Raw genomic sequence first — 22,432 nt, forward strand, 5'->3', positions numbered from 1 at the left:
TATAAAAACATGGAAGTAAGACCTTGACATAAATGGTAAAACGCCAAACTGAGTCTGCAAATTCACTTGCCAAGGCTGGCCGTCGTGGGGTCAATTTGGTTTTATATCATATTTTTGGAATATAATTTGTCATTGCAAAACGTGAAATGCACAAAGTAATTCAAAATTGCCATCCTGCCAGATGATTTTAAACAATTTGTATAGAAGTCATTTTAAAATAAAAAATATGACTGAATCATCCCATCATCATTTCCTGTTACATCAGGAATCGGGAACCTTTTTGACCCAGCGAGTTATAGTAGTGGTTTCCCACGAGTTGTAGCCCCAGGTCAACCGTTTCATGCTTGATCGACCCAGCATTGAGAAGATACAGGGTCCGAAGCGAGGGCTTGTTGTTGTAGTTAGTCTAGCCGTTAGCAGTAGGCCTCCTCCCAGAACCCGATAATAATCCACGAAGCACCTCTTGGTGATCACCATTCCTTTGCGCTCTTCTGTCTTTCCTCAGTCCGATTCGATAGCTTATTTTCTTTTCAATGTAACGAGTCGGTTTGTTCACAGAGGCGGCACCCGCCAGTTGATAGGCTAATAACTAACAAAGAGCACCTTCCCCAATCTGTCCTGGCTGTCAGAACACAATGGACAATACATTTATCAACGATGTTAGGAAATTAACTATTAAAATGTAACGTTTACCAAATTGTTCGAATTAGTTATCATCTGACTTCATTAACCAAACACAACTTACGTTCGCCTAACAATGCATGTTCGTTTCTTTATGGAAAAATTAACATGAATAGCTGACATTTTCACACGAGGGCAAATTTATTATCTCAAAGTATTTAACTAAGTGAATTCCATCGAATTAGCCGAATTATTGTCGCTTTTCGTCGAGCCTCCCTCTCCATTGTCCCTCTCAATCGATCTTCTCTGTCCACGCCTTCCTCCCAAGCCGGCGTGTCGGCCACCCCCATGGGCGGGCCAGGAACGCTCCACCTCGTCGCCACCTCGTCTGGAGAAACTCAAAACGACACCAAGCGCTTCCTCGTCCTCAGGGCCTTGTTCTCCAAACATCGCCCGCCACCTGCCTCAGAACCTTTGTTACCAACAGAACTAAACAAAACATTCGCATTCGGAAACGGCGCAACCTGTCATTGACCTTAAGCCTTCTCTGTGAAAAATCTTCATTGCATTCAATGAATGTAACTTAAAAAAATGGTATAAAATCTCTTATAGTCAAAAAAATAAAATATAAAATCCTTCAATGACAAAGACCATATGATTCAAGATGGGCAAAGTAGCGAGGGGTCTCTGGATTTCACAATAAAAGGTTCCTACTGGATTCCAATGTTCGTCCCTCTGCTTTTATTTTAAGAGCGGAGAGCGATGGCTCAGCAAAGGCCACTGGTGGTCGCGGTGACGGCGATCTTTGGCGCCACCTTCGGCGGCTTCCTGTTGTGGCGAGCGCTCAGAAAGAAGCATCCGCCCTCCGCCCAGAGGGAAACGCCATTTCCCGTCTCCCGCCAAAGCCGACGCCCGCTTTCATACCAGGAGGGCGAGGCGAGCCCGCTCGAAACGTGCCGCGAGATCTCGACGACGCCCCCACAGACGGCCCCGCCCATTTACATCCCGTCCTCCAATCAGCTGCTGGCGGTGGCCCCGGTGATGGTCAGCTCGCAGGTCACTAAACACTATAATAACTTACAAGTCACTGACTTTTGACGGGGTTTGTACAGGTGCTTGAAATCTTTGAAAATGCTTAATGTTCCAAGGTCGGCAAAGTGCTTGGAACTTTGAGTCAAGTCCTTGAAATCGGTGCCATGGCCATGTTTCTTGTCGGTCTGACTCTATAGGCCACGGAATAAATGAAGAAAATTAAAAAAAAAGGGTGTAAAAATGACGCCTGCTTAGTTATTATGGCTGGTCGCACCCAAGAGGACAGCTCCATTTAAGAATACTCCTCTTTTGGCTCCTCATATTTTTTTTTAAATGAAATATAAAAAATAATAAGACATTATGCAACAAACTTAGCAATTATTAAGGAAATATATATATAATCTATATGAAATTAAAATAATCACGGATCTACCAAAAAATTGTAAAGTCGGACAACATCACAAAATTCCTGAAAATACAAAAGGAAAAAAACATATTAACTCTTTAGTGCCCTAAATAATAGCGTTGGAGAGGAGTAAACGGCGGCAGCTGTGCTAACTCCCGAGTCAAGACCGCCGATAGAAGTTTTTAAAAAATCCGTGGTAGAAAAGGGAGAAGTGCGTGTGATTTAGAGAGAACAGTTTTTACACCAACTTGTTTTAGGGAAACACTTTCAGGTGAAGACCGATATCGGCTAAAAACAAATGTGTGCGCGCTTGTAATTGAAAGAGCATAAAAGGCAGGCTAAAGTGGAAGGCTGAGTGATTAGCTATTACCATAACATGACTTAGTCAATCTTTCCTCCAAAAGGGGAGTGCCCACTCGTTTCTATGCGCCAGCTCTGTTGAAATTTCCATGGACGTTTTGTTGAAGTCAGTCCTTAAAGAGACGGTGTGTATTAATTGACGCCTCCTAGTGGTACAAAAAAACCTTCATTCATTAAAAAAATGATGTGAATATTAGGCAAATATACATAAACTATCATAGCAATGTTAATTTTTTTTAAAATATTCATAGGTAGAGAAATTAGTATTTTTTTTTTTTTACAAAGTGGAATCCATACATAGTCGCCGCCATGTTTGTCTGGCAACTTGCTGCTACGCAGTGCTCTGTGGCACTAGATTTCTTTCACAATCTCGTCAAGTCCCGTTTCTTTGATTGGCCTTTGATCACAAAATGTTTCAAAGGACTGCACAGGTTACAATGACACCATCCCATGATCTTTTTGGACAATACAGTGCCATCTAGTGGGCCAATATTCCACAATGTACCTTTAAGATTCCGATTCCAATCTACTTTATTGTCATTCTTGTACACGTGTATACAGAACGAAATGTCCATACATCTGACCCGCACAGTTTTCTTGAATGAACAGATATAAATAAAATGTTGTATTGAGTTGGAGTATTGAAGTACTAATAATATACTAAATAATTATAGCCATGTATAGTATTATACAGTAGTGCAAAGAGTGCAAGAGGAGCAGCTGACCAGATGTGCAAAATGGGCAGTCAGGTAAACGAGTCACTGTACAATAACAATAACACTGGAGTGGCTAGGTATAGAGAAGTATTACAGTAATATTTTTGTAGCATTTCAGTTTTTTTTTTTTGTCCTTCTGTAGTTTTACTGCAGTTGTCATTTTTCTAATATTTTGATATTTTGTAGTTTTACTGTCGATGTATTATTGTTGTTTCTAACTTAAAGGGACAGTGTGTAATATTTAGTGCCCCCTAGTGGTATGAAAAAACTTTTGAATACGAAGTAAAAATACTTGAACTATCGTAAAAAAAAGAAAAGAAAAATCTTAGGTGGAGAAATGTATTTCTTATACAGTGAAATCCTCTCTTGGGTCGCCAACATGTTTGTTTGGTAACTTGCTGCTACGCTCTGGTCCGCGGCACCGATTTTCCCTCGCGTTAGACGATCCAGTGCCATCTAGTGTTCAAATACGAAACGGTATCGACTTGTCCTTGCAGGAAGACTGGCGGCGCTGTTGGCCCCCCCTCCGCCAAGACCTGGCATCTGTCCCCGTCCTGGGCCTGGACTGCGAATGGGTCCAGAACGGGAAGGAGGCACCGCAAGAGCGCCCCCCGGCGGTGGCCCTGCTGCAACTGGCGTCCTACTCGGGGCGCTGCGCCCTGGTGAGGTTGTCGGCGTTCGGCCGCGGCGCCGAGCTCCCTTCGGAATTGGCGGCGGTCCTGCGAGACCCCCGCGTGCTGAAGGCGGGCGTGGGTTGCCACGACGACGGCAAGCGCTTAGCACGCGACTACGAGCTAACGCTGACGGGCGCCGTGGACCTGAGGCATCTCGCCGTCCGGCAAAAGTGGGTGCGCCCTTGGTGTAAAAGCATGACATCGATTTTCTTTTCACAACGGGTCCGCATAAACGCTGCTCTCTGGCTTCGCTTTGCCATTACATTTCTTTCCCTGTGATTAACTGCAGTTGGCATTAGTTTGTATGGTGTTGTCCTATGAACAGGGTTGGGTAGGGTTACTTTAACTGGATTACTTTCAATGACTTTTGGATGACTCCAATACCAAATATGCTCATAAAAGACAAAAGAAACTAAATAGGAATAAAATGATGACTCACAACACACGGTAAGCTTTCTCTCCTGGCTTTGAGCTCTGATCTCCGGCAAAACTCACATAAAATGCGACACAAACAAAATGAAAATAAATCCAAACAGCTTCCCGACATCATTTTTGACGTTCCATGTATTCCGTTACTCCCGAGCCTGCACTAAATTTAGTCATTTTATTCCTATTTAGTTTCTTTTGTCTTTTATGAGCATATTTGGTATTGGCGTAATCCAAAAGTAATTGAAAGTAATCCAGTTCAAGTAACCCTACCCAACCCCGCCTATGAAGCGCTATCGCCCCGTACGGGTCACACCCAAGTGGAACGGTGCATGCTACACCTAAACAGGGCACTACGAAATGTATATTATTGCAAAGATTACATATCAATGATGGACATTTATCATCGACCCTGCAAAAAAATAGGGTAGTATTTCCAAGTGGTAACATGTGAATACATTGATATTTTCAATGCAAACTACAAGCATCCTGGCAGGGGCATTACCCCATGATTTGAGTTTCTCCTTGCCCTCATGTAGGTTTGAGATCAGGGTATGGTGTCATAATAATCTGTAGTTTGCAATAGTCTTTGATCTATGCAGCTATTTGAGACTCTTTGTGATTAAGGGCGTCACAAATAAATATAACTTGACGTGAGGTTTTTGAGTTTTGCCTTGCTCTCATGTAGGTTTTAGATCAGGGGATGGTGTCATAATGGTCTGTAGTCTGTATCTGTAGTCTGTATCTGTGGTCTGTGCAGCCCTTTTGAGACTTCTTGTAATTAAAGGGCTATACAAATAAACTTGACTTGACTTTAGTGTAACGTTCTCAATTACGTATAGCAGGGGTCTCCGAGGTGACACCCCCGACCTGTTCTGATAAGAGCTCATCGGTGCTGGCTCATTTCCATTTTCTAGTCATTGAAGCCCTATTTCAGATCATGAACCTGGTAGTAAGATGATGGAATATTGTTTGAGAAATTTAAACTGATTCCAGTTCCTGGGCTATTGATCATTATTTTAAGCAATGAATTAGGGGAACACAATGAGAATCTTTTTGAATAGTTTTTTTGGTCTTTTTATTGATGTATTTGTCATGAAATGCAACAAATTTAAATCCCATTCATGGGTTTTATAAGACAAATGAGCCAAAAATAGCAGTTTTTGTCTTGACCATTTTGGGCAAGCTAGCTTTTTATCTTTTTGCTAGTTTTCTACAAAAATGCTGCCCTCTTTTCTAGCTTGCTCTATAACTTCTGTTTTGAGAGGGAAGCAATCTCTGTTTTTGTGTCCTCAGGGAAGCGCCATTGAGCAACGGTTTGGGCCTGAAGTCTCTGGCGGCCGACATCCTGCAGGTGGCGCTAGACAAGTCGCCCCAGCTGCGTTGCAGTGATTGGGAGGCCAAACATTTGACACCCGAGCAGGTTTTTATTATTTTTATATTTTTAATGGCACAGTATTTCATATTGAGTGCCCCCTTGTGGTACGAAACAACTTTCATCAAATGATTCAGATATGGATCAATTTTAAAGGGTTGGTTGGATCCTCAAGGCACACGGGTGGTAGGGGCACTTTTTCCTGTGGTGTGTCCTTGCGGGCCCATTCCGATCTTAAACCGGGGAACCTTTAGGTGTTAGGCGAATGTGTGAACCACTGCACTACAGATTTGAATACTAGGCCAAAATAGCGGAGCCATCATACCAAAGTTCATTTTTATAACAAATGATCGGTGGAGAAGGGCAGCACGGCGGGGCAGTGGTTAGCACGTGTGCCACACAGTCCTGACGTCATGAGATCGAACCTTCCTGTGTTGAGTTTGCATGTTCTCCCTGTGCTTGTGTGGGTTTCCTCCGGGCACTCCGGTTTCCTCCCACATCCCTAAAACATGCATGTCAGGTGAATTGGCCGGTCAAAATTGTCCTTAGGTGTGAATGAGAGAGCGAGTTGTCTCTCTGTGTGCCCTCTGATTGGCTGGCAAGCAGTTGAGGGTGTCCACTGCTCGAAGATAGCTGGGATGGGCTCCAGCACCCCCGCAACCCTACTGAGGATAAGCGGAGCAGATAATGGATGGATGGAACAGTGGAGAAATGAGGATTTCATTTATATAGCGGAATCCCTACCGAGACAAATAAACCATCCATCATCTGCACCGCTTATCCTCAGTAGGGTCGCGGGGGTGCTGGAGCCCATCCCAGCTATCTTGGGGCAGGGGACACCCTGAACTGGTTGCCAGCCAATCGCAGGACACACAGGGACAGACGATTCGCTCGCTCATTCACAACTAGGGACAATTTGGACTGGCCAATTAACCTGACATGCATGTATTTGGAATGTGGGAGCGAACCGGATTGCCCGGAGGAAAACCACGCAAGCAGGGGGAGAACATGCAAACTCACCCAGGAGGTTCGATCTCATGACCTCCCAACTGTGCTGCACACGCGCTAACCACTGCGCCGCCGTGCTGCCCACAAATAAACTAGAAAAGGACAATCAAAGATGAGGTAAAACAAAGACTCAAAGATGATGGGCCGGCATATTTCGTCTTTTGTGTTTTTAGATGCGCTACGCCGCCAGGGACGCCCAAGTGTCGGTGGCCCTCTTCTTCCACTTGTTGGGGTTCCGCCCCGGCGCAGCGCCGACTCGGCCCGACAGCCTCTCTTACTCGGCCTTGTCCGCCCTTTGCCAGGAGTTCCTGGACCTTCCCTTCAAGGGGCCGGGGGGCCGGCGCCGAGGCCCCGGGAGCCCCCCTTCCGGAGACCAGCGAGTCCCGGAAGGCCCCAAGAACCACAAGAAGAAGTCGCCGGGCGCGGGCTACTCTGCCAGGTGGGCCGAATCTTATCTGTTTCTCGCTGCGTTTGAACGCGTGTGAACGGGGGCCGGGAGGGGTACTTGTTTGTGACGCCATTAATCACAAAGAGTCTCCAAGGGCTGCACAGATCAAAGACTATTGCGAACTATTATTACAGACTATTAACCTACATGAGGGCAAATGATACACATATTGAGGGAGCAAGTCCGAAAAAGTAAATATAATCTTCATTTTTTTTTTTTGTATTATGAAACAATTCCTGCGCTCATGGCCTTCTCCCTCACAGTGTGCTGCGGGGTCCTTTTGCAGTTATTAGATAGATAGATAGATACTTTGTTCATCCCCGAAGGGAAATTCACATTTCCAGCAGCATCCCTGAGCTGAGAACAATCGAAAATAACATCCAATAGGACATTCTGTGGTTTCGGGCAAATGTCCGATATTTGAACCGAGAGGGAATTCAAAATGTCTCCTCGGTCATCGAAAGAATGAGGCCTCACGGTTTCTTCTCTGCACCCAGGAAGTCTCCGCTGTACGACAACTGTTTCCTGCACGCCCCCGACGGACAGCCGCTCTGCACCTGCGACAAGAAGAAGGCCAAGTGGTACCTGGACAAAGGCATAGGAGGTTCCGTTTTGACTTTGCTCTCGTTCGATTTTCCCGTACAGCGGTGGAGAACCCGTGGCTCGCTGATAAAACGCTCATTGCGCAAATTCCACAATGAATGAATGAAAACTTTAATTCCAACATTAAAATAGAAAACAAAACAATAACTCAACAACAAAATAATGTTACATAATATGTTTGAAAAGGGCTAGTCAGAAGCAAATGCTTATATTCCCTACCCCTTCATCTTCCCTGTTAAATACACTAATAGCAATTGTAATAATAATAACAGTAATGATATTAGAATAGTAACAATAACAACAAAGTTAACTATAGTTATAAACACAGTATTTCTATAGTATCACTTGTATCCCATTTTCTTCATCTCTGTACTCCACCAGTAATGTTTTTTGTGTATTTAAATTTGAACACGTAAATAGTCGGACATTGTTTGATCTCGTCTTGTCAATTGTTCCAAAGTTTGACTCCGCACACAGACACACACATACTTTTCCTGGTGGTTCTCACCTTTGGGATTATGAAATTTACGACAGCCCTTTAAATGATAATTTCCCTCTTTCCGAATGAATCATTTTTGGATGTTTTCTTTCACTGTTTTTGTTGACCTTAAATAGCAGTTGTGCAGTGAAAAATTCGATGAAATCATCCAATTTTAATCATTTGGACTGCAGGAATTATATACGAGTATGATCCCAATATCCTACCCTGTGTATGGTTCTAATTGCATGTTTTTGGAAGATAAAAAGGGAACTTTTGTAATGATTGCCCCAGACTTCTGCACAATATGTTAAGTACGGCAGAACTAGAGAACAATATCATAAATACAATGCATTATAGTTGAAAATGAATTTGGCTTTATTCATTATTGAAATGCTTTGAGATACTTTAGTCGGATCTGTGTTTTCCAGCTAGTTTATTGTCTATTATATAATCTGGTGATCTCGGGTTTGCCGCGCTCATAGCCGAAGCTACTCTAGTAAAATGAAGTCGTTCGGTCCCATATACCAATTTTCGCTCCAGTTTACTGTCAAGGTGTCACACCAACAGACCTCGTTTTGCCTAAGAATCTTTTACGCGGAAGCTCATGAAACGATCCGTGTTCTCTGTCGAGACACTCTATGATTAAAACTAGGGATCGATCGAAATGGGTATTTCGGGGCCCATCCCGATCGTTAGCATCAAGAGGCAGATCGCCCATATTTAGAGCCCACATTCATTTGCTGGAAAAGCCTCGAAATGCGCTCAGGAAGTATTTAATCATGCGAAACCAAATACTCGTTGTATAACTCAAACTTGAATTCCCCTCGAAAACTTTCATGTAAATAAATGACAATTTCAACACAATGAACATCCTACACTTCAATCCAACAACTAACAGTGCGGGAAATCACTGAGGCTTAGCAGAAACTTATAAAGGTACATAAAAACTTGATTTTTTTTTGTTCAATAATGAAGTAAAAATGTCATGAACAACAAAAAAAATGCACTGAAATTTCAACGGAGCTGGCACATTGGGCACTCCTGTTTTAGAGCCAGATTGACAGTTGTGTTATGGTAACAGCTAATTACTCAACCTTCCACTTGAGCCTGCTTTTTATGCTCTCAAACACGCACGCCACCTGAACGTACCTAGATATAGATAGATACTTTATTCATCCCTGTAGGGAAATTCACACTTCCAGCAGTATCCTTTTGTTGTTAAATAACAGATTAACAGGATGGCCTCGGGGTGCTGTGTTGTAATTTAGCCACAGCGGAGTGGATGACCTCACACGCTAGTCCAAAAGTTCGACATCCCTGCAGCAGACGGAAATCTGTGTCCAGGGTTACACCACCTCGTGTTGACGTAGATAGCGAGTCCGCCTCCTCTCCACTTCCCGCAGGCTTTTGTGTCCTAACAGCGTTGAAGCCGGGTCGCTCCGGATAGTTTCGGGTAGTTCCACGTTAGCGTCTGGGATGCTAGACGTGAGCCACGTTTCCGTAAAACACTGCAAGCTGCACTCCCTGTACGCTTTGATGTTTACACCAGCACAGCCAGTTCGTCAGTCTTATTTGATAAAAAGTTCACATTTCCCATGATTACGGACAATACCAAAGGCTTAAAACGCCACTAGCCACTTAGCCTTAGCTCCGGCTCTGCGTCCGCGATAGGGCCCCCTCATCAAGCCGGCACGAGAATAGGGCATCAAGGACAATACATAGAATCCATCCGTGTCAAATATCGACTCCGAAACAGACCATAATACCCACAGATAATAACCCGCCTAAAAACATTTTTGCTTCATTGGATGGATCTTCTTGAAATTTGTTTGCTCGTGACCCCTAGTTCTAATATATCACATTTTGTCCCGTGGATCAGTTCTGGAGAGCCAGGACCCGTTCGTGGTCCGACTCCTGTTCGAGCCGTCGGGCCGTCCGGACCCGCAGGAGGACTACTACCTGACGGCCAAGAAGAACCAGTGCGTGGTTTGCGGGAGGGCCGACTCCTACATCAGGTGGGTTTTTTGACATTTTCGTTCGATTCGATTTTGTTGAGTTCAAGCGTTTTCCGTACAAGGATCCCAAACACGGTCGCGCACTGGAAAAAATGCTTGAATTACAGTAATCCCTCGGTTATCGCGGTTAATGGGGACCAAGACCATCTGCGAAGTAGCGACGCCCCTTCAAAAATGCTTAAAAAAACGTATACAGGTATACAGTATACCCCACCTGTATACAGTACACCATATAGAATACGGGTAGAGAGAGTGAGTGAAATTCATGTTAAAAAAACTAATATATGTTGTATTTACACGGAATAGGATTTTTAACACTACCAGTTACATATTGAAAATAAAAACAGTGAAAATGTGATATTTGATGAGTGTTTGTGAAGCGTTTTGGGAAACAACGGTTAAAAAAATGGTCTGTGTTCATTTGAATGAAAGTGAAAGAGCTACCTTCTGACAATAACAACATACTTGTTACTAGCAGCATCGAACGGCTTTTACAACAAATACACCAAACCGCACACAATTAGCCGTGTTTAGGTAGTACAAACAACCGCTCGCTTTTAGTATAATAAAGTCAAACTTGAGATGAAATGTGACAGAAGAGAATATACTTGCGTCGCCGAGTTCCCTCCTTTATAAACTGAGCGCCACATAAGAAGGGGGTGAGGTGGGAGGAGTTGAAGGGGGGGGAATGAAGCAGCAATGACTAAGCATTGTGTCAGGGCCTCCCCCTCCCCTTCACAATAAGAGTGTCCACACCGTGGCCTCAGTTGACATAAGCTCGCGCTCAATGGCAACAAGTCCATAAATGCTTTTATTGAGAAGGTAAGGTATATTTTTTAGACCTGCGAAGCTCTGAACCCGCAAAAGTGGAACCGCGAACTAGCGCGGTTCCACTGTGCATTATTGTGATTTCAAGGTTTGATCATGGCAGAATCTTGTGAAGCGCTTAGAAATGCTTGGAATTGTTGCCATGTTTCTTAGCTTAGGTGTTGGGCTAGGGTTTGAGCTTCGAATAAGGCTTTTAAACTTACTTGATGGTTTGAAAATAGGATTAAAGCTAGGGTTGGAAACTTAATTTTAGGCTCAACTGAATTTATGGTTCTAAAATAGTGTCTGGGGGCTAGAGTTGGGTATAGGGTTAAGACAAGGAACCAGGGCTTGAGCTCCATAGTAGGGTTCCAAAATAGGTTTAGGTCTAGGGTTAGGTGCTAGGGTTTTTTGGGCTTCAAGTGAGTGTTTAAAATGAATTCCTGAAATAAGTTTAGAGCTAGGGTTGTGGTTTGAGACGGGTTAGGAGTCGGGTGTAGGTTTAGGAACTAGGGTTTGAGCTCCATGTTAGGGTTCTAAACTGAATGTAGGGTTCCAAAATAAAGAGAAAATTGCACCTGGAAGATGGCAGCCATTTTTGTAAATCTGTTCAGACGAGATGGTGTCTGTTGTTGTTGTCCTCAGAAAGAACGTGGTCCCCCACGAGTACCGTCGCCATTTCCCCAAAGACATGAAGGACCACAACTCTCACGACATCCTGTTGCTCTGCACCGCCTGCCACGCCGCCTCCAACGTGCACGACGACGTCCTCAAGCAGCGATTGGCCGAGCGATTGGCCGCCCCGCAGGGTTGCGAGGAAGCCGTCCGGGTCCTGGAAGACTCGGACCGGCGCCGGGTGCGCTCGGCCGCCCGGGCCCTCCTGGCCGACGCCGGGGCCGGGGCCATACCCGAACCCCGCCGCCGGGAGTTGCGAACGGTGGTGGCCGATTTCCTGAGCGTGGCTGAGCCGGAGTTGACGGAGGACGAGCTTCGGCGGGCCGCCTCCTTGGAGACCAGGTGAGGTCCCGATCGAGGTTTCTAGCAGAGATTTGGGTTTTCGGGTCTTTCGGGATTCCGATCCGCACGCGGGCCGCGCTAGTTGGTGAATTTTCATTGTAGGAATATGCTTTTTATCGCCAACAACCTTGGACCTCAACACCCGCTAAACTTGCTTAGGAGCTGCATGTGGTACTTGGCCCTTCTTAACGGCTCCCAAGCGTTTTTCCCAAAAAGTAAAAAAATAATAACGGAGGGTAAATGCAGTTTTCCATAATGGCCACATGGTGGCGGCAAAGTATCTTAAATGAAGTGGAACGGGTTCTTAGTTGTGCAATTCAACGGCAAAATTATAACTTCACCGTAGTTATTTTGTAAAAAAAAAAAAATCTTTTTAAAGTACAGTACTTTTATTTGTCAAACAAGTACTTGAGCTTGTAAATTGATTTGTTCTTGAGTACAGTAATAGTATAGGTTTCTACTTTGTGCATTTTAATGTTCCGCAGGAAGTTGGATACTTTATTCATCCTCGTAGGGAAATTCACAGTTCCAGCAGTATCCTTTTGTTGTTTATTAACAGATGAACAGGATGGCCTCAGGGTGCTGTGTTGTATTTTAGCAACAGCGGAGTGAGTGACGTCACACGCTAGGCCAAAAGTTGGACGTCCCTGCAGCAAATGGGAATATTTGTGCCCAGGGTTACACCACCTTGTGTTCACGTAGATAGCGAGTCCGCCTCCTCTGCGCTTCCTGCAGGCTTTCGTGTCTCTAACGGCGCTGAATTCGGGTAGCTCCATGTTAGCGTCCGGGATGCTAGACGTGAACCATGTTTAAAACACAGCAAACTGCACTCCCGTTAACTGTGATAACTGTTCTGTAATTCTAAACCAAATTCCAACGGTGGTCGGGGTTCTGGGCACTCAATAGGGCAGGGGGCTCCTACCATTGTGAAGAGTTGAGCTACTTTTCGGTACTAATTGGCACAAAGAGCTTACCTATTGGATATGTATTTCGGAAACTTCCAGGTTGTAATGATAAGAAGTTTAGTTAAAATAGGACTAATCAACCACTAAAACATCCAGCCAGTTAGAACTTCAATTTCCTGGAAAATCCATAACCCGGTGAGTTATTTTCCCAAACCTGTCTGAGGGCCACTCGGCTGTTCTTACCTCGAAGACGCCGCAGTTTGGGTTTCTAAATTTCAAGTTATGGTGAGAGTTGGGCGTCAATGAGATTTTTCTTTTTAACGATTTCAAATCTCATTCCCGGTCCGATTGTTCAGCTCACACGATGGGGTTTGAAAATTGGATTTCAAATCATTCGTCACGTATTTGGCTTTTTGAGGTGTCACTTCAATTGAAAATGAAGGCCGAACGTCAGGGTTTCTCGTCAAAATGTCGCTTTTCACCTGAAGTGTGGCATTATCATTTATATTCAATGAAATGATCAAACGTCACACATTAAAAACTAAAACAAAAACGTTTTAGTTATTGTTTATTGGACAATGGCCTCAACCATTACCCTTATAAAGTGACTGTCACAGACTATTATGACACCATTCCCTGATCTAAAACCTACATGAGGGCAAATAATACACACATTTTGACAGGAAATTTAGGTTATTCATATGCAATAGAGTAGAAGTGTTTTAAGCTTAGATTTAAAGATTTCCACTGAGGTTGCAGATCCATTCTCAGGGGGGAAGAGCATTCCACAGCACCGGGGCCCAAAATGAGAATGCTCTGTGGATTTCTTCTTGGCTCTTGGGATCACGAGTAGACCATCGTTTTCAGAGCGAAGGCTCCGGACCGGAACATAGGGGGAAATGAAATCTGAAAGATATGAGGGAGCAAGTCCATGCATGATTTGGTATAACACCAACAGAACCTTCAAATCACATCTTAGGTTAACCGGGAGCCAATGCAGGTTAGCTAAAATATTCTTGACAATACACATCCAAGCTCTAAGAAGACACAAAAACATTTCACACAAGATGTCATTTTGAACAAAATGTGAACAGAAATTAAAATCTTCAAACGTTTCATACTTGCGGACAATTCTTGTCAAAAGAATTAGAATTTTGAGTTGTAACAACAACAAAAAAGGATTTGCAATAAGAGTTTAAAATGGTTTGCATTTTAGCAACAGACATGTTATCCACAAGGGGGCACTCCAAGACCATTCTATTTCTTAAAGGCAGAACAGTTGCCTTATTCCTTTCACTGGGTATAAGGCGCGCTTCAGAAATTTCTGGACAGTCGTTTTTAATAGGAATGCCTTATCGTCAGGAAAATATGGTCAGTATTTAGTTTTGTGGATTGTTGGGTTTAAAAGGGGAACGGGAAACTGTTTTTTGCCAGCGCTTCTCAATGAGAGGAGGAAAATAAAGCTACCGTAAATTCCGGACTAAAGAGCGCACCTGATTATAAGCCGCACCCATCACATTTTAAGGGAAATACCGATTTTGTCCATACACAAACCGCACCTGTATATAAGCCGCATGCACCCTCATCAAACAAACACGAAATTAATCCAAGCCAAATTTCAAGTCCTGCGATTGAAACTAAAGCACACAGTCTAAAAATTACAGCCGGCAAATTGAACGTAAAATGATATAAGTACTTAAAATGTGTTGCAGACCTGCAGATTCTGGGTGTCTGTTGATAGTAATCCAAGGAAAAAAAGTGTCTATTTCCAAAGGTAAGGGTGGGAAAAATATATATCCATTATTGTCCGCCGTGTCCACAAAAACTCACCTTTACCGGTCCCCACTTTCCCATCAGCGTTGGCGTTTGCTCCGCCCCTCTTTTTTAATTTGCTCGTGCAGAATAAGTGTCTCAAATAAAATCACACACAAGTCTCTACGTGAACTCAGAGAAACACACACGACACGCCTGCGTTTTTCTTTGCAGGATCCTGAACGAAACCTACGTGCCGCACGGGCTGAAAGTGGTTCAAGCCTTCGCCGAACGAGGTCCTCCGGGCCTGATGGAGCTGGAGCGCAAATGGCGCCAGCACTTCCTGACTTCCATGCGACCCAAACACTTGCCGGCCCTCTGGTGCGTCGGCCACAACCACGGCAAGCTCATGCAAAAGTACCGGCGGGACGAGTCCGTCCAAGACCCCTGGAACCACTCCCGGTAGGACTAGCCCCGCTTTCAAAGAGGCTCCTGGGAAATCTCCCTGATAAATGATCCTTTTGCTACTCTTAAATTATTGAAAGATGAAATGAAAAGATGAATTTTGAAGCTCATTGCTTTTGGCAGCATTTTGTTGGCACTAATGCTGTGGCTTTAAATGTTTAGCCCCGCCCACTGGGAGTATATTCCAGACTATTGTCCTATTCAGTCAATAGCTCCCGTTGTACTCTCGATGGGCGCGGCGCCCCTTAGTCTCTTATCGCACGTCCTCTTCGATGGTCCTTGCGACGGGCGGGACGCCACCCGGGGTCCACGTTTTAGTGTGCCCCCTAGTCCCGACAACGCCTTTGGAAAATGACGTGTTTGTAAATGTGAATATGAATAAAGTTTGTATGAAATGAGAAACTGGAAGAAGGTGCCGCACGCCCGTTTTGTTTTGACTGTCTTGTACAAAATCCGGAAAAGGATTCGCTTCCTAATCTTGGTCCTTTGAGCCGGAATCCAAGTTGAAGATCTTGAATCGGTCACTTCAAGTTTCAACAAGTTTTGCATAAAACAAGTCAATGCAACAAATAAACTACAAAAAATACAATCGTTTCTTTTAACGGAAACACTATCCATGAAAAACAATGAATTAATATGTTTACAAATCTTAAAAGAAATGACAAATTCTAACCTTTAAAAATTACTCAACAAATGTAAAGTCGACACAAAAACTACATGGTAAAAATGAATCTTGTCCAATCACAAGAAGCTTTAGGTTCTTTTTCTTGTTTGAAATATTAAAGCCTGGCGCAAGATATTGTTGTAGGTGCAAAAGTATTTTGGGCGTGATAAGTCTTAAGACTTTTCATATTTGGATTTAAGGCATTTTACTGCTAGTAAAGGCCTTTTTTTTTAAAGAATGAATTTAAGGGACTGGCAACCAGTTGAGGGTGCCCACTGCCTGAAGGTACCTGGGATGGGCTCCAGCGACCCTATTGAGGATAAGCGGTGTGAATAATGGATGGATGGAATTGATCAGCGGTAGCCTTGCTCTGTCCTTCCTTTTCGCTCCATCTAATGCTTTCAATGGTAGTGACAAATACACCCACTTTCATTTAGCGCGTTAAAAGACTGAATCGTGTTTTGTGAGTGGTTTTCTATCCTGTATGTACTTTAAGTGGGCCAAGAGGTTGCAGGTTCGATTCCCGGCTCCTCAGTGTTATATGTCGAAGTGTCCTTGGGCAAGACACTGAATCCCTAACGGCCCCAATAAGCAGCTCGGCGCCTTGCATGGCTGCTATTGGTGTGTGAATGAGTGTGTGAATGAGTAAGTGTGAAGTCAGTGTTCATTTGACCTCTGAAAATTGATGGGTCCCGGACACTCGCATGCTCAAAAATCTATGGGTCCCAACAGAGATCTATGGCTCCCCAAAATTTTGTGTAATCGGGGTTGAAATTGTAAATCGGCGACAAATATATAAATCTATATATTCATTCAGTTTTAATCATCACAGTTACTGGGAAATACAAAGAAGTTATCACTTCAGATTTCTTAGTTCACAAAAATATTGTACATTATACGAAATAATATAGCCAAAATATTAGTCTATATATTCATGTAGTTTTAATTACTTCAGATTTTTTAGTTCATATATTCTTCGTGGTTTGCTGTCCCGCCACAGTTGTCATGCCTTCTTGATGTCCAATTGCAGCAACGGAATTGCCATAGCTAATTTGTGGTTTTCATGTTGTTGTGCCGATCCAATGTGCTTTTCTGAGTTTGTATTGCGTTTTTTTGTCACGCTGGGTGCACGCATCACAGAACATGTAGCCTCCATTATCATCCTCCTCATAGCGTCACCAGGAATATAATAGAGTCCATTTTGGCAGAAAAGTCCCTTTTCTTGCAAGTATTCTTTTGTTTATTATCTTTCGTCGAATCGTTTGCTTCAACACATGTGTTTTCCTTGCCTTCGCGTTCTTCTGAAGAATTTCTCCGCCGTTTTTTCGTGCCGGAATTATTGCCGTTGATAACACTTTCTGTATTATGTTTTTAACTTATTAGACACTGAAAAAAATAAAAATTTTTGTTGATTTGCAACTAATACCAACTTTTTCAGAGGCATACTTCTCTTTCACTCAAACTACCAAAACAATGACGTCATCTCGAAGCAACGAGATCTCATTTGCCGAGATCAGTGCGAGACCAAAACAATAGCGGATCTGCCTGACGAAAAGTTGAGTGCGCTAAATCTTTGTTTAAAAAAAAGTAATCGGGTAATAATGACAATTTGGTGTCAAAAACGTTGATCTGACACCATGCGTCCCCCACCAAAAATGAGAACCCTGGTGAAGCACATTGTAAAGCGTTTTGGGGAAGTCTTCATTGACTTAAAGCGCTGTAGAAATGCAGACCATTTAATTATTGGCCGCATTTAGGAGTAAATTGCTCCCAATTTAAAGCCTTGCCTAACTACAGTAAAACCTCGGTTATCGCAGTTAATGGGGACCAAAACCACCCGCGATATGTGAAAATCAGCGAAGTAGCGATTTTTTTATTTTTCAGACCTGGTTAATGGAGACCAAAACCATCCGCAAAAAGTGAAAATCCGCGAAGTAGCGGCGCACCTTAAAAGAAAAAAAATATATATTTTTTAATTGTAATATTTTTTTAGACCTGGTTAATGGAGACCAAAACCATCCGCAAAAAGTGAAAATCTGACCCTTCAAAAAAATAAATCTCATCATCTGCACCACTGTAATATCAAACTCTCAGCTTGAGGCTCTTTCCTTCATCAACACATGGGTTTCCTGAAGATCATTTTGATAAAGTTCAGAAATGATGCCAAGCAAGACACCGACTCTCATTTCCTATTGAAATGTCATTTTTATTTGTAAATCAAACCTTTAAGAAAAAAAACAACGTGCCTTTCGCGAGGGGGGGGGGATGAGGGATAACGGACGCCATCAGTTTGCAGCCTGCTGCGCCTGCCGACGTAAGAGAACGTAAATCTTCTCCTTGATCCAGTCCTTGTTGTTGGGCTGGTAGGTCTGCGTGTCGGCCCGGTACCTGGACCCCGAAAGTGGCGTGACCGCCTCGCCGAGAAACTCGAAAGAGACGAGGGGGGGGGAGAGTACTCACACCAGGCAGCTGAGGTCGGCCAAGTCGTCGATGAAGTCGAAGAGCTGGCTGATGTCGTAGGTGATGGAGGGACTGTTGGGGTTCATCCGCTTCAGGTGCTCTTCGTACATCTTGCAGACGCCTTTATGGCACAAAACAAACGCACCCGGGTTTGAGCGATGGCACCCCCTCCCCTTATCCCCGCTATTTACCTTCCATGCATTCGTTGACCGACTCGTAATCTGCGTAGGTTCTTCCTTCGGGGCGCTTGGTAGGTTGCACCAGCAGGATGGTGTGAGACTGAAACCGAAAAAATATATAATAATTTCAGCCTTTCCAAACAAGTCACAAAAATCCCAACCACTTTCCGGGAACTGAAAAGAGCCAACCGAGGGCAGTTCTGCCTGAAAGAGGCAGCTCATGCCATGAGGCTCTTTAACTCCACCCGGCGGAGTAAAGGCCCACATTAAACCACACCCCCTACATGGCATATTACCATACTTTTATTGCAGTGTGTATTTTATGTAGCACAATTTAAATACTCTATAAAACACGCTACAGTGGGTATTAAGCACGTCATATTGGGTATTTGTATATTCTATTCCTTTTGCTTTATTATTGTATTGTTTGCAGCAAAGGGATGCTGCTGGAAATGTGAATTTCCCAAAGGGGATGAAGAAAGTATCTATGTATCTAGCTTTTTAACTACAATCTATCGCCGCATTCCAGAAAAGTGCTCTCTTCGCGGGTAGTTCTGGTCCCAGTCCCCGTGCGGTGCCAAAAATCCAGGGACCTCCAATTATATACCACATTGCAAATTGGCTTTAGTCAAAAAATAATCCATTACTGTATGATTGTCTACCATTTGCTATTATACCCTACAGTGAACTTTTAGCTACGTTAACTCCAGGGTTGTGTTAACCATCGTTAGATCAAAATGAAGCCACTAACTTGGTCCTGACCGACCACCAAGCGAAAGGATTATCGCTCTTTATAGTTAATACAACATCTTAACACACGTATCCCTGTTGTAATTTCATCCGATGGCCTCAGACGCATTATGTATACATTTTTTTAACCTCAACACTCCAGAGACCCTACCACCACCAACTTACTAAGCAACCATAAAGGGCCAATTTGTTATTTAGTGCCCCTAGTGGTAAGGAAAAAACTAGCATTTAAACATGCTGTCTGGGAAATGAGTCTGATTATGGTATGTATGTGCCTTTTGTGTGATTATATTCTCAAAAGTGCCATGATGAAGGCAAAGATTATATCCAGGTACTGTTGATATTTTTGCAACAACTGAATCCTCTTGCAGCCCGCTAATTATCAAGATGGCCTTCACATCTGTTCGATAGCGTGCCTCCATTTTCCACAGTCCTTTCACGCCACAATGATTCATCGTATCTTTAGTGGTACAAAGTTTCATTTTCCTTACTGCTCAATTACTATGCTCACGTTTGTTTTCTATCTTGGCCAATTTAGCTTTCTTTCAAGTATTCATGTGATCTTGCTTAGGCCAATCGTTTGTTTGACTACTTTCCAATAAATGAGTCTCTAGCAATCTGCAAGGCGTGATTCCTTCCTGAACCGATCTTGGAAGCACACTGCTCCGATGGAAGGGCTATCAAAAACCTAATTTCTGACCCGAAATGGAAGGAAACGTTTTAACCTTGATGCATGATTAAAACAATGATTTACTGTACAATAAACATGTCATTCACAGTAGCTGTTGTACAATACATTGTACTCATTATCAGGGTTGGGTAGGGTTACTTAACTTGATTACTTTCAACGACTTTTGGATTACTGTACTCAAATACCAAATATAGAATAGAATAGAATATGCCTTTATTGTCATTGTTACAACATGGGATGTACAACGAAATTGGATGACTCCAGTCCACATTTACAGTGAGGATAAGGAAACAAAGACACAAAGGAACACAGAACTATAACCGAATGTTTGATCTTTACATTCCACATAGTCCAGCGTTTTTCCGAATTGCTCAGTCCACAATTGAATGGATTTGGGAGTACAGTCCATAAACATGCCCGATTAAAGTCGCCGTCGACGATAATGTGAATTTCCCTTAGGGGATGAATAAAGTATATATCTATAAAGCTCCGTTGCTTTATCTATGCTAATATGCAAATAAAAGACAAAAGAAACTAAATATGAATTCAATGATGACTCAACACGTGGTAAGCTTTCTCTCCTGGCTTTGATCTCCGGCAAAACGAACATCAAATGAGACAGAAACAAAATGAAAGTCAATCCAAACAGCTTGCCAACATCATTTTTGCCGTTCCATGTATTCCGTTACTCCCCAAGCCTGCACCAAATTTTGTCATTATATTCATATTTAGTTTCTTTTGTCTTTTCTGAGCATATTTGCTATTGGAGTAATCCAAAAGTCATTGAAAGTAATCAAGTTAAAGTAACCCTACCCAACCCTACTTATTATCTTTTAGCACATTAGTATTGACAAATGTTAACATTTTTAGTTTATTTTTAAAAATAAGCATGAAATAACTGAACGCTAAAAAGCTCAAACGGACAGGGCAAAAATGTTATTGTGCATTTTGGTCACCGTAGTTTGTACTCTTTCTTGTAGCACTCGTTTTCAGTTATACTACGGGATAGTGCGACACCCAGTGATCCAATATGTTTACACTGTCCCTTCAAAGTCCAGCAACACTAAATCTAAACAAGCTGAATTTCAAATAATCTACAGCCTTAACGAAAAATATTGTATATCAAGGGACGAAACGTTGCGTTTGTTACGTATAAAAACTAATGACACACTCGTAAAACGCGTGCATTTTAGTGGCTTGGTAATATTACATTTCAACTCGACATGGCTGTTTATTCAATAAAAATGACTTAGTCACGAGCAACCATTTTAAACGTCTGTGATCAAATCAATATTCTTATTGGAAAAGCGATTTCTCCAAATTCGCCATCTTTCCACCTGTTTACGCTTATGCTAAGAGTTAGCCGCAAGCTAGCCAGCGGTGCCGACCGCACGGAACGTATTCTAAACACGCTAGAAACGTTTTCCCGTCTGCTTCTGAAAACGAATCAAATCCGTTTTGAAATTGGACTCACCATGCTGAAATGTGCTTTTAGGAGTCGTTTCTGGAAAGAATGAGCGACGAAATGGTGGCGTCGCGTTAGCTTTTTAGCCTTGGACGAGTTGACCCCTCAACCGGAAGTAGACGAAAACAGCCCTCACCCCTTATTTTTAAACCGAGTTTTTTTTTAATATATTTTCAAGAGTGACTTATTTTATTTTGCATTTTTGATAAGTGAGCAGTAGATAAAAAAATAAATATTTTCTTAAACAATTCTTCGACACCACTTGGTGTATTTGTATTCTTGTTTTATGACGTCAGGGTCACGTCATACTGTAATGTAAGCATACTATTATTACCGTAAATTCCGGACTATAGAGTGCACCTGATTATAAGCCGCACCCACCACATTTTAAGAGGAAAAACGATTTTGTACTTACACAAGCCGCACCTGTATAAAACATGTAACACAAACACAAAATTAACCCAAACCCGACTTTAAGTCCCGCGATTGAAGCCGAATGTCCTTCATTAAAGTACACAGTCCAAAATTCACAGCCGGCAAAATGAACAGAAAATGATACCGGTACTGAAGGTTTGATGCAGACCTGCAGAGTCGGGGTCCCGTTGAAAGTAATCCAAAGAAAAAAGTGTATATTTCCAAAGATAAGAATGGGAAAAATATACATCCACTATTTTCCGCCGCATCCACTAACACGTCTCACCTTTACTCCACTTCCCGTCAACCCCCGTTGTTTTCGCCCCTTCTTTTTGATTCGCCCGTGGAAAACATATCAGAATAAGTCTCTAAAATAAATACATTACCAAAATATACAGTTGCAAATACATATTATACATGGTTACACATATTTACAAAGAAAGACGGAACACCGAGAGAGTTTTCAAAGCTTTAATAATAATAATATAACTTTATCCCAAACGGTGCCTGTGACAGGTAGCAACACGCTCGCAACGCAGTAAACGGGTCTGTTAATAAAACATACCGTACTTGTAAAAAGTAGCGGCTTATAGTCCGGAATTTACGGTAATAAAGTGTGCAAAGTCAAGGGGGCGGGGTCTCCAAACTTTTGTGACTAATTAGCGCAATTAGCTTTCCAATTATATGACTTTGATTAT

The 22,432-nt window shown here is 42.8% G+C and overlaps 2 protein-coding genes across 2 annotated transcripts; one reads left to right on the forward strand and one right to left on the reverse strand.

The window, feature by feature from the left end:
• Positions 1-1,361: 1,361 nt before the first annotated feature.
• On the forward strand, positions 1,362-15,522 carry exd2 (exonuclease 3'-5' domain containing 2). The gene is made up of 8 exons (XM_088355011.1): positions 1,362-1,677; positions 3,633-3,979; positions 5,532-5,658; positions 6,792-7,057; positions 7,564-7,670; positions 10,030-10,165; positions 11,618-11,989; positions 14,881-15,522. Exons 1-8 carry the CDS (start codon positions 1,384-1,386, stop codon positions 15,110-15,112), a joined length of 1,881 nt encoding a protein of 626 aa, XP_088211137.1. The 5' UTR covers positions 1,362-1,383; the 3' UTR covers positions 15,113-15,522.
• Positions 15,523-17,960: 2,438 nt separating this feature from the next.
• Positions 17,961-21,498, reverse strand: LOC148352290 (enhancer of rudimentary homolog). The gene is made up of 4 exons (XM_088354409.1): positions 21,330-21,498; positions 18,427-18,514; positions 18,236-18,356; positions 17,961-18,163 (listed from the first exon to the last, which is right to left on the reverse strand). The coding sequence occupies exons 1-4, from the start codon at positions 21,330-21,332 to the stop codon at positions 18,061-18,063; spliced, it is 315 nt and encodes a 104-aa protein (XP_088210535.1). The 5' UTR covers positions 21,333-21,498; the 3' UTR covers positions 17,961-18,060.
• Positions 21,499-22,432: the final 934 nt, after the last annotated feature.

The sequence above is a fragment of the Urocampus carinirostris genome, chromosome 15, assembly GCF_059441175.1.
Source record: "Urocampus carinirostris isolate Australia breed hairy pipefish chromosome 15, RoL_Ucar_1.0, whole genome shotgun sequence".
Taxonomy (NCBI): domain Eukaryota; kingdom Metazoa; phylum Chordata; class Actinopteri; order Syngnathiformes; family Syngnathidae; genus Urocampus; species Urocampus carinirostris.

Bases quoted from the DNA above. Each gene is read 5' to 3' on its own strand.
- exd2 (XM_088355011.1), top strand. From the start codon at position 1,384: ATGGCTCAGCAAAGGCCACTGGTGGTCGCGGTGACGGCGATCTTTGGC. The intron at 10,166-11,617 runs GTGGGTTTTTTG...TGTTGTCCTCAG, and splicing joins AGGGCCGACTCCTACATCAG to AAAGAACGTGGTCCCCCACG. The intron at 11,990-14,880 runs GTGAGGTCCCGA...TTTTCTTTGCAG, and splicing joins GCCGCCTCCTTGGAGACCAG to GATCCTGAACGAAACCTACG.
- LOC148352290 (XM_088354409.1), bottom strand. The intron at 18,357-18,426 runs GTAAATAGCGGG...TGTGCCATAAAG, and splicing joins GGTCAACGAATGCATGGAAG to GCGTCTGCAAGATGTACGAA. The intron at 18,164-18,235 runs GTGAGTACTCTC...TTCGGGGTCCAG, and splicing joins GCCGACCTCAGCTGCCTGGT to GTACCGGGCCGACACGCAGA.